Below are 12,617 nucleotides of genomic sequence, written 5' to 3'. Positions count from 1 at the left end.
GGGTGTAAAAAGTGGCGCTCTGTGAGGTTTCGTAAGCTTGCCGAGGTGTGGCGGTCTCACACAAAAGGTGCTCAACAAGCTGGTCCTGGAACTGCAGGAAGGCTTCTTTTAAATAACTTATTACAAGTAGCGATCTGAATAACATTGGGCTCACACTGCCACATGTGGAATCCGCTTGCGGAGGCCTGCCGCGGATCCCAGCTGTAAGCCTAGCCATGGCGCTGCGTACGGCCACGTCATTTACTGCGCATAACTGCGTACTCTCACAGGCAGTCATGCGCACTACAGCCTTTCTGGTTTATATTTCCCCCGCCGTCGCTTAGCGGTGACGCAGGTACCCGCAGCCCGTACACAATGTAGTTACATATGGGCCACGGGTATATCTACGACCATTGAACACAATGGGCTCTATGTCATGGATATCCGCGGTAAAATAGAACGTGCTGCATTCTGTTTTCTGCAAGAGGATTACACAATTCCAACCTGCTAATGTGAGCGGAATTGTGTAATCCAATGCATGTCATTGATCTGCGTATTACCGCAGATCAAACGCATGCAGAATCTGTAATTCCAATCCGGTCATGCGAGACCAGGCTAAGGTAGACCGCTACCTTTTTATCATGTGACCGGGGACCGCTCAACAAGGCCACCGGTCACTGCTCAAGGCACAAGGCGACTATTGGTCGCTGGGAGCAAGGAGGTTTTAGATTTCCCAGGCTCCCCGATTCCTGCAAATGTGTCCGGCATTTTGATGGCGGGCGCATGCGCAGAAGCCGGAATGGTCCATGGAGGATGATTGCGTCGGGGTTTAAATACAGAGGCCTCCGGGAAGATGTTCCATCTCCTCTCACTGATCGCATTGGTGAGGGGAGATGAAACTGCCACTTTTTTTTTAAACTTTTACATCATCACCATTATCCATTGGATAACGGCAATCATGTGACCATTAACCGCATACCACATCTGCAGGCTCTCAGCTACCTTTGGTCGCCGGGAGCAGGAAGATTTAAAATTTCCCGGGCAATCCTTGACTTTTCTGCACGCGTCCGCCACTATGTTAATGCGCGCCAAAGCTGGGGTAAGGTCCACGAACAAAGATCCCATCGGGGGACAAATCCGGGGACCTTAGTTATATAATTTCTTCTCCCCTCACAGATACGATCCGTAAGTGGAGATGAAATTTTAATTTTTAAACTTTTTTTTTTTTTAAACTTTTTAACTTTTATGATCACCGTTATCTATTAAATAACGGTAATCATGTGACTGGGAATCACATACAGCGGTCCCCGGTGACATCTCCCCGTACTCGGGCATCTTTGACAACCGGGTACAACGGAATTTTTAATTTCCCAGGCTCGCCCGCCTTCTTCACATGCACACCACATCGGCATATGCGCAGAACCCCCCGGCAGCTGCACATCGCCGCCGGATATTATGAAGGATGGGGGTGAGTATTTTCGCCTTCCCTCATAGATCCGATTCATGAGGAGAGGTGGAACTTTAACTTTTTTTCACTTTTTTTTTTACTTTTCCTTGATTGCCGTTATCCATTGTATAATGGCAATCACGGGCCGGTGACCAGTCACCGCAGTTCCCGGCGACATCTCCTGCCTCCCGGCTACCTTCAGGAGCCAGGAGATTTTAAACTTGCCGCAACCCCGGCCTTCTGCACATGCACATGACGTAATGATGCCTGGCGCGCATGCGCAAAAGGCCGGCGTCTGATCTCGGAGGACGTGATCACAGTGGGACAGCGCAGAGGACCAGGGTTAGTAATCTCAGCTGACCCATGGGCTTTAATGCCTGCAGGAAGCATGTTTTTACATCCTCAGGGATCAAAGCCCACTTGGGCAGGACATAAAAAGACTATGGGCTGGTCACTAAGGGATTAAATAAATGCAGTGAAACACCTTGTGACCAGCTAACAATATGTGGGTATAGGATCTGCTGTATGGCCACTTATTGATATAATTTACATCTTTGAAGGATTGATTTTGTCACCTACTCATTTTATAGTCTCATAGCTTGATTTCCTCTAGGTGATTCTTGGAATCCCCAGTCGCGAAAAAGCTCTACCAGCTTGGCAGTAGAGTCAAAAATTATTTTTGTAGTGTTCACTGCCTAGGAAGGAATTGTAATCTATTTCAGAGACAGCTCACATGAGCAATCTCTGAAGAAGGTAGGTAGTCCCCCTGCTGGTCTGTGAGCTGGGACATAACATACATTGGTTGACAGGCAGAAGACTGTTAGGACCAGCGGCTCTCGGGGTCTCTGTGCCACCACCGGTCCTATCACCCGAGCTGATCAGGTGCGGCGCAGAGGAGCCCCGGTCTTGGTGACCTCACCTGGTCCTCAAGGTCCCGGACACTGGCTCTGGGCGCACGCTCCTGTGCTCAGGGGGCGACGCCTGGGTAATTGAGTTGTTGGGGATGAGGCAGATGCCGTCCCAGTTGCCATGACATCTTGATTAGCATGTTCTGCACTTGTTGCTGGATGTCTGGGTCTCTGCACTCGCTGCCTCATGTCTAGGTCTGGCTGCTGGCAGGCCCCCCGCCCCAATCAGCTGCTGGGGCGGGAGTTCTGACAGCATTTAAACGTGCCTGTTTCCTTCCAGCATTGCCAGTGTATATTTGTCTCCAGGCTACACCTGCGTTATTCTAATCTGATTTCCCGTTGTGACCCTCTGCTTTTGGATCTGACTTTGACCTTGCCTGATCCCTGGTACCGTGTATTCTCCTGTTGCCGACCCGAACTTCCTGATTTTCCTCTGTGTCTGTTTGTAAGTCTGACCCCTTGCCCCGCTTCCTTAGTGAGTATAGGGACTGTCGCCCAGTTGTTGCCCTGGGGCCTAGCCCAGGGGGGCAAGTAGTTAGGGACAGGGGTTGCGGGTAGCTTTTAGGGACTTCAAGTGCCCGGACCCTAGTCCCTTGACACCAACCAAATCTACGTAACCTCACAGGAAGGAGAAGAATCAGGCAGCTGACGGTGAAATGCCCCCAGACTGCAGGAGTCAGGAAGAAGATGGAGGAGGTGAAGATCTGGTAAGTAGACTGACGGGGGAGGAATAGATAAGTATAGAATTTTTCCTTTTTAGTGACAGAAGCCCTTTAATGTCTTTCTGAAGTGGTGCTCTTAACTCCGGCAACATAGCATGAAGAGAGTCCTCAGACACTGATTTGAGAGAGGAGGACAGAGAGTGATCATACTGAAGCAAATTCTGCTAAATAATGTGTTGCTGATAAGATACAACATGTGCAGTCACTATTTCAGAGTTAGCTGCAGCACTCACATCTTTAGCAGGTTTGGTTTCTCTTTTTTGCAAAGTGAGCTCCAGCAAAGGTGCAAAATGGTGAGAGGATAAGTTACTAGAGCTTCCTTGAGAAAGATCAGGTGATGAAGTAGGTGAGGACACTTGTGAAGCTGCAACACTACTGTCCTCTGATTCACTGAACATGCTGCTGACTCCATTTTGTGACCTTGTGAAAGGAAAGAACTTTTTGAGTCTTGCAGATTTCAGCATCCTTTTTGCTTGCCCCATGATCCAGGAGCACTAAAAGAGATAAGTGATCCGATTATGTCACCAGGGTCCCACAACGGATGCTGTGGAAAGCCAATTTTTACCCCAGGGCAATGGAGCTAGTGAATGTACAGCTTACTTCATGTAACCCTGAAACCCTCACCTCCACAAGCATTTTATTAAGCTATGCTATAGGCACAGCTTAATAGGCAGAAATACATGGCAGCCCTTAGGGCCTTCACAAAACCGCAGGCTACCCTGACACTCAAATGGTCCCCCAGCAATCTCATTGCGATTTCATGAGCCTTACCAACTTCAATCTTGAGGGAGTCATGGGATTTATGATTTAGTTATTGTAACTGTCACAAGCAGGGAGGGAGAGCATAAAGGGTTGCTGTTAGAGATGAGCGAGCACCAAAATGCTCGGGTGCTCGTTACTCGAGACGAACTTTTCGCGATGCTCGAGGGTTCGTTTCGAGTAACGAACCCCATTGAAGTCAATGGGCGACCCGAGCATTTTTGTATATCGCCGATGCTCCCTAAGGTTTTCGTTTGTGAAAATCTGGGCAATTCAAGAAAGTGATGGGAACGACATAGCAACGGATAGGGCAGGCGAGGGGCTACATGTTGGGCTGCATCTCAAGTTCCCAGGTCCCACTATTAAGCCACAATAGTGGCAAGAGTGGGACCCCCCCCCCTCCCAACAACTTTTACTTCTGAAAAGCCCTCATTAGCAATGCATACTTTGCTAAGCACCACACTACCTCCAACAAAGCACAATCACTGCCTGCATGACACTCCGCTGCCACTTCTCCTGGGTAACATGCTGCCCAACCCCCCCCCCCCCCCCACGACCCAGTGTCCACAGCGCACACCAAACTGTCCCTGCCCAGCCTTCAGCTGCCCTCATGCCACGCCACCCTCATGTCTATTTATAAGTGCGTCTGCCAGAGGAACCGCAGGCACACACTGCAGAGGGTTGGCACGGCTAGGCAGCGACCCTCTTTAAAAGGGGCGGGGCAATAGCCCACAATGCTGTACAGAAGCAATGAGAAATATAATCCTGTGCCACCTCCATCTGGAGCTGCACACGTGGGCATGGCAATGGGGAACCTATGTGCCACACACTATTCATTCTGTCAAGGTGTCTGCATGCCCCAGTCAGACCGCGTTTTTTTATAACTAGTCACAGGCAGGTACAACTCCGCAATGGGAATTCCGTGTGCACGCACAGCATGGGTGGCTCCCTGGAACCCACCGGCGGTATATAAATATATCCCATTGCAGTGCCCAACACAGCTGATGTAATGTCGTGCTTAATGCAGGTGGGCTTCGGCCCACACTGCATGCCCCAGTCAGACCGGGGTTCTTTAGAAGTGGACACATGCAGTTACAACTCCTGTGGACCCACAGCATGGGTGGGTGCCAGGAAGCCACCGGCGGTACATTAATATATCCCATTGCATTGCCCATCACAGCTGAGGTAATAATGTCATGTTTAATGCAGGTGGGCTTCGGCCCACACTGCATGCCCCAGTCAGACCGGGGTTCTTTAGAAGTGGACAGATGCATTTACCACTCCCTGTGGACCCACAGCATGGGTGGCTCCCTGGAACCCACCGGCGGTACATAAATATATCCCATTGCAGTGCCCAACACAGCTGATGTTACGTCAGCTGTAATGCAGGTGGGCAAAAAATTAATTGGATTACACTGTAGGCGAGGGCCCCCAAAAATTGGTGTACCAACAGTACTAATGTACCTGAGAAAAATTGCCCATGCCCAACCAAGAGGGCAGGTGAAACCCATTAATCGCTTTGGTTAATGTGGCTTAATTGGTAACTAGGCCTGGAGGCAGCCCAGTAAAAATAAAAATTGGTTGAGGTGAAAGTTTCAACGCTTTAATGAGCATTGAAACGTATAAAAATTGTTTACAAAAATTATATGACTGAGCCTTGTGGGCCTAAGAAAAATTGCCCATTCGGCGTGATTATGTGAGGTTTCAGGAGGAGGAGCAGGCGGAGGAGGAGGAATATTATACACAGATAGATGAAGCAAAAAGGTCCCCGTTTTGGATGGTGATAGAGAACGATACTTCCATCCGCGGGTGCAGCCTACGTATTGTTTAGGTATCGCTGCTGTCCGCTGGTGGAGAAGAGAAGTCTGGGGAAATCCAGGCTTTGTTCATCTTGATGAGTGTAAGCCTGTCGGCACTGTCGGTTGACAGGTGGGTACGCTTATCCGTGATGATTCCCCCAGCCACACTAAACACACTCTCTGACAAGATGCTAGCCGCAGGACAAGCAAGCACCTCCAGGGCATACAGCGCGAGTTCAGGCCACGTCTCCAGCTTCGACACCCAGTAGTTGTAGGGGGCAGAGGCGTCACCGAGGACGGTCGTGCGATCGGCTACGTACTCCCTCACCCTCCTTTTACAGTGCTCCCGCCAACTCAGCCTTGACTGGGGACCGGTGACACAGTCTTGCTGGGGAGCCATAAAGCTGGCAAAGGCCTTGGATAATGTTCCCCTGCCTGCGCTGTACATGCTGCCTGATCTCTGCGCCTCCCCTGCTACATGGGCCGCGGAAATGCGCCTTCAGCCACTAGCGCTGTCGGATGGGAAGTTTACCATCAGTTTGTCCACCAGCGCCCTGTGGTATAGCATCATTCTCGAACCCCTTTCCTCTTCGAGAATGAGAGTGGAAAGGCTCTCCTTATACCGTGGGTCGAGCAGTGTGTACACCCAGTAATCCGTAGTGGCCAGAATGCGTGTAATGCGAGGGTCACGAGAAAGGCATCCTAACATGAAGTCAGCCATGTGTGCCAGGGTACCTGTACGCAACACATGGCTGTCCTCACTCGGAAGATCACTTTCAGGATCCTCCCCCTCCTTCTCCTCTGGTCATACACGCTGAAAGGATGACAGGCAAGCTGCATCTGTACCCTCAGTAGTGGGCCAAGCTGTCTCTTCCCCCTCCTCCTCATGCTCCTCCCCCTCCTCCTCCTCCTCCTCCTCCTCTGGCCATACACGCTGAAAGGATGACAGGCAAGCAGCATCAGTCCCCTCAGCAGTGGGCCAAGCTGTCTCTTCCCCCTCCTCCTCATGCTCCTCTCCCCTCCTCCTCAACGCGCTGAGATATAGACAGGAGGGTGCTCTGACTATCCAGCGACATACTGTCTTCCCCCGCCTCCGTTTCCGATTCCAAAGCGTCTGCCTTTATGCTTTGCAGGGAACTTCTCAAGAGGCATAGCAGAGGAATGGTGACGCTAATGATTGCAGCATCCCCGCTCAGCATCTGGGTAGACTCCTCAAAGTTTCCAAGGACCTGGCAGATGGCTGCCAACCAGGCCCACTCTTCTGTAAATAATTGAGGAGGCTGACTCCCACTACTCCGCCCATGTTGGAGTTGGTATACCGCAATAGCTCTACGCTGCTCATAGAGCCTGGCCAACATGTGGAGCGTAGAGTTCCACTGTGTGGGCACGTCGCACAGCAGTCGGTGCACTGGCAGATTAAACCGATGTTGCAGTGTCCGCAGGGTGGCAGCGTGCGTGTGGGACTTGCGGAAATGTGCGCAGAGCTGGCGCACCTTTCCGAGCAGGTGTGACAAGTGTGGGTAGCTTTTCAGAAAGCACTGAACCTCCAAATTAAACACATGGGCCAGGCATGGCACGTGCGTGAGGCTGCCGAGCTGCAGAGCCGCCACCAGGTTACGGCCGTTGTCACACACGACCATGCCCGGTTGGAGGCTCAGCGGCGCAAGCCAGCGGTCGGTCTGCTCTGTCAGACCCTGCAGCAGTTCGTGGGCCGTGTGCCTCTTATCTCCTAAGCTGAGTAGCTTCAGCACGGCCTGCTGACGCTTACCCACCGCTGAGCTGCCATGCCGCGCGACACCGACTGCTGGCGACGTGCTGCTGCTGACACATCTTGATTGCGAGACAGAGGTTGCGTAGGAGGAGGAGGGTGGTTTAGTGGAGGAAGCATACACCGCCGCAGATACCACCACCGAGCTGGGGCACGCAATTCGGGGGGTGGGTAGGACGTGAGCGGTCCCAGGCTCTGACTCTGTCCCAGCCTCCACTAAATTCACCCAATGTGCCGTCAGGGAGATATAGTGGCCCTGCCCGCCTGTGCTTGTCCACGTGTCCGTTGTTAAGTGGACCTTGGCAGTAACCGCGTTGGTGAGGGCGCGTACAATGTTGCGGGAGACGTGGTCGTGCAGGCCTGGGACGGCACATCGGGAAAAGTAGTGGCGACTGGGAACTGAGTAGCGCGGGGCCGCCGCCGCCATCATGCTTTTGAAAGCCTCCGTTTCCACAAGCCTATAAGGCAGCATCTCCAGGCTGATCAATTTGGCAATGTGCACGTTTAACGCTTGAGCGTGCGGGTGCGTGGCGGTGTACTTGCGCTTGCGCTCAAACAGTGGCGCTAGCGACGTCTGGATGCTGCGCTGAGAGACATTGCTGGATGGGGCCGAGGACAGCGGAGGTGAGGGTGTGGGTGCAGGCCAGGAGACGGTAGTGCCTGTGCCCTGAGAGGGGGGTTGGATCTCAGTGGCAGGTTGGGGCACAGGGGGAGAGGCAGTGGTGCAAACCGGAGGCGGTGAACGGCCTTCGTCCCACCTTGTGGGGTGCTTGGCCATCATATGCCTGCGCATGCTGGTGGTGGTGCCTCCCCAGCTGATCTTGGCGCGACAAAGGTTGCACACCACTGTTCGTCGGTCGTCAGGCATCTCTGTGAAAAACTGCCACACTGTAGAGCACCTTGACCTCTGCAGGGTGGCATGGCGCGAGGGGGCGCTTTGGGAAACAGTTGGTGGATTATTCGGTCTTGCCCTGCCTCTACCCCTGGCCACCGCACTGGCTCGGCCTGTGCCCACACCCTGACTTGGGCCTCCGCGTCCTCGGCCGCGTCCACGCCCTCTAGGCCTACCCCTGCCCCTCAGCATGCTGTATTACCAGTAATGCAGAAACAGAACGCTGTAATTAAATGTGCTGCTTATTGGCCTGTGGTTGGAGGCTGACTTCGCTTACGGAACGCCAGGAAATAATTTGGCGCAAGCCTGCTGTAACACTTAGCTGGCTGCGTATGATTTTGTAGAACTACTGCACCCAGCACAGACAGACCCAGAACACTGAGCACAGTCGCAGGCAGGCCAAATAGATTTTTTGCCCCAAATTTTTTAGCAAAGGCCCACTGCCTATATTCAATCAATATGTCTTCTGTCCCTGCCTACGCACTTCTGTCCCTGGAGTATTACTGCAGGGCGCAATGCTCTGCACGGCCGATATACAAAAAAAAAAAAATGTGCAACACTGTACAAAGCAGCCTCCACAGCACTGCACACGGTTAGATGTGGCCCTAAGTAGGACCGTTGGGGTTCTTGAAGCCTAAAATACTCCTAACACTCTCCCTATAGCAGCTCCACCAAGATAGCACTTTCCCTCCTCTATGTCAGAGCGCATCTGTGGCGAGCCGCGGGAGGGGCCGATTTTTATACTCGGGTGACACCTGATCTCGCCAGCCACTCACTGCAGGGGGGTGGTATAGGGCTTGAACGTCGCAGGGGGAAGTTGTAATGCCTTCCCTGTCTCTTACAATTGGCCAGAAAAGCGCGCTAACGTCTCAGAGATGAAAGTGAAAGTAACCCGAACATCGCGTGGTACTCGTTACGAGTAACGAGCATCTCGAACACGCTAATACTCGAACGAGTATCAAGCTCGGACGAGTACGTTCGCTCATCTCTAGTTGCTGTACAGGAGAAGTGTTGGTAGTGAACTGTGTGAGAGATGACCTGGTCTGCAGAGCAGAGATCACAGCCAGAAAACCATTTAAACGGGACACAGCAAGGAGGGTCTAATACCTTCTGCAACAGAAAAAGAGAAAAATTGGAGAACTGCAAGCAACTTGCTGAGGGGATTATTTGGCTAGTGGACACAAGCTGCAGTAAGGGCAACTACTGTATATGTTGAGCTCTGGAATCTGTGTGTAATTGAATGAAACAATCAGAGATCAGTTATTGCATATTTATTCTATTTTTTTTTTTACATTCTTACTTCAGAAACATTACAAAAGCAGTAAAAAATATTAATCTTAAAAAATTGAATATAGAAACAAAAAGGTAACAAATTATAAAAAAAATCTGTAATTCACATCCATATCTCATCTTTATTTTAATTTACAGGTATGAGAGAGTACTAAGTAAAATGAAAATATTATTGACTGTTAGTAAATTTTGTTCATTTGCTGATATATTTGTAAATTTTAGTAAACATTCATTAACTACTTCAGTATTTACAATTTAAAAAAAATTTCCATTACTCTTTTAACGTGTTCTATTTTATTTTTTACAGAGATGAGGAAGAAACAGAAGGTAATTTATTTAATATCATCTTCATAACAAGGCCAGTTAGAGTTAAAGGCTAAATAGCTTCACTAGTTTGTTAATAAAGCCCAACTGTTACAGATGTTTTCTTTTAACAGTCATCTAAGATTTCATCAAGGATTCATATGAGGTGTCACTTCATTGAAATTAAAGAACATTTTATTGCAGCTACATAGTTTTTATAAAATACAGGTCAGAACTGACTATATATCACTAAAATAGCAAAAATATTCAATTATCATAAATAACAAGAACCTAGGTGCCATAACCAATGGTTTTCAGGGAAGTTTGACCAATTGGGAACAGTTTTTCAAAATCAATATTTTTTATTTACCAGAATTCCAAATAATTTTATGTGCATGCAGCTTAGCAACTTAAACAGTCAGGTTAACTTGACCACAAATGAAGGTTAAAGGGTTTCTGTAGGAATAGTATAAAATGGCTACTGTCAGTGTAGCCTGTGGACTTGTCAAAAATATGGGCACCCACAGCACTCACTTTGTGGCAAATAAACTCCCAATAGGGAGGAACCTCATTAACCCCTTAACAACCAGCCCATAGTGTTTTTACGTCCTCCCGAAGTGGGCTTTATTCTCTGAGGACGTAAAAACATGCTTCCTGCAGAGAATAATGCCCCTCGGGCTGTGGACGTGACAGCTCCATGCTGTTGGTGTCTGCAGGTAGCTGACAGCATGGAGCTGTCATCCCGGGCTGTTCGGAGCCCCCCCCCCCCCCCCGGCATTGCGATCGGCGCTATGCAATGGATAGCGCCGATCGCAAAAAAGTAAATAAAAGTGCAATAAAAGTTAAAGATTCAGCTGCTCTGATGGATCGGATCCATCGGAGCAGCTGAAATTACTCACCGATGTCCGCCGCATGACTCCCAGCTGTCCCAATGCTCCGGGCGCCGTAGCTGTCCTTCTGCGCATGCGCGCCAGGCGGCATTACGTCAGCCGCATGCGCAGAAGGCCCGGCGGCGCGGGAGACTTAAAATCTCCTGGCTCCCGGCTCCTGTAGGTAGCCGGGAGGCAGGAGATGTCAGCGGGGACTGCGGTGAGCGGTCCCCGGTACCGCGATCGCCGTTATCCAATGGATAGCGGCAATCGCAAAAAAGTTTAAAAAAGTGTAAAAAAAGAAAAGTTTCACCTCCCCTCATGGATCCGATCCATGAGGGGAGGTGAAAATACTCACCTCAGGTCCGCCGATGTCCTCCTGCCGGTGTCGGGACCCCCCGCTGGCTTCTGCGATGTGCCGATGCGGCGCGCATGCGCAGAAGCCGGCGAGCCCGGCAGATTCAAAATCTCCCTGCACCCGGCTGTCACAGATAGCCGAGTGCAGGGAGATATGACTGGGGACCGCTGTATGCAGTTTCCAGTCATATGATCACCGTTATCCATCAGATAACGGTGATCATATAAAGTTAAAAAGTAAAAAAAAAAAAAAAGTTAAAAGTAAAAAAAAGTTTAAAAAGTTAAAGTTTCATCTCCCCTTATGGATCGTATCCGTAAAGGGGGATGAAATTACGTACCCAAGGTCCTGGATTTGTTCCCTGGTGGGATGTTGATCCGCGGATCTTACCCCAGCTTCGGCGCATGCGCCCGTCAGCATGGTGGCGGACGCATGCGCAAAAGTGAAAGATTGCCCAAGAAATATAAAATCTCCCTGCTGCTGGCTACAAAAGGTAGCCAAGAGCCTGGAGATGTCACGGGGAGCCGCGGTATGCGGTTACTGGTCACGTGATCGCCGTTATCCAATGCATAATGGCGATCACGTAAAAGTTCTTTAAAAAGTGGCAGTTTCATTTCCCCTCACCGATGCGATCGGTGGGGGGAGGTGAAACATCTTCTCGGAGGCTTCCGCATTTGAATCCAGATGCGATTATCCTCCATGGACCCTTCTGGCTGCTGCGCATGCGCCCGCCGGCAAAATGCCGGACACATTCGCAGGAGCCGGGGAGCCCAGGAAATTTTAAATCTCCTTGCTCCCAGCGACCAACGGTTGCTGAGTGCTTGGAGCAGTGACCGGTGGCCTCACTGAGCGGTCCCCGGTCACATGATAAAGTAGCGAACTAACATTAGGCCGGTCACACATGGCCGGAGAGGAATTACAGGTTCTGCATGCGCTTGATCAGCGGTAATCCACGGATCAATCGCATGCATTGGATTACACAATTCCCCCCAATTAGCGGGTCGGAATTACGTAATCCACTCGCAGAAACAGAACACAGCATGCTATATTTTACCACGAATATCTGCGACCTAGAGCCCTTTGTGCTCTATGATCGCGGATATACTCGCACCCCATGTGCAAACACATTGTGTACAGGCTGCGGGTACCCGGGTCATCTCTAAGCGACAGCGCGGGAAATGCAAACAAAAAACCGCCTGTGTGAGTAGGCAGTTATGCGCAGTACATTACGCAACCGTACGCAGGGTCACAGCCGGGCTCACAGCTGGAATCCGCTGCGGGCCTCCGCAAGCAGATTCCGCCTACGGCTACGTGAGCACGGCGTTATTCAGACCGCTACCAGTAATCCGTAATTTACAAGAAGCCCCGGGAACGCTCGCCTTCCTGCAGTTCCAGGAGCAGCTTGTTGAGTGCCTTCTCTGTGAGACCGCTGCACCGCAGCAAGATTACAAAGCCTCACAGCGCCACTTTCTACACCCCATCCCCGCCGCTGAGGTTACGAAATACCCCCCAAAATACATGAGAGG

The 12,617-nt window shown here is 50.7% G+C and overlaps 1 protein-coding gene across 1 annotated transcript in view; it reads left to right on the top strand.

Moving 5' to 3' along the window:
• The window catches only part of LOC136611720 (troponin T, cardiac muscle isoforms-like), a 465,566-nt gene that overhangs the window by 87,751 nt on the left and 365,198 nt on the right, over positions 1-12,617 (top strand). Inside the window, exon 3 of the mRNA XM_066591524.1 lies at positions 9,872-9,891. Coding sequence (XP_066447621.1) covers positions 9,872-9,891 — 20 coding nt within the window. The remainder of the gene's footprint in view (positions 1-9,871; positions 9,892-12,617) is intronic.

This window comes from Eleutherodactylus coqui, chromosome 1, assembly GCF_035609145.1.
Source record: "Eleutherodactylus coqui strain aEleCoq1 chromosome 1, aEleCoq1.hap1, whole genome shotgun sequence".
Lineage (NCBI taxonomy): Eukaryota > Metazoa > Chordata > Amphibia > Anura > Eleutherodactylidae > Eleutherodactylus > Eleutherodactylus coqui.
This window is presented reverse-complemented; position numbering and strand designations above follow the sequence as displayed.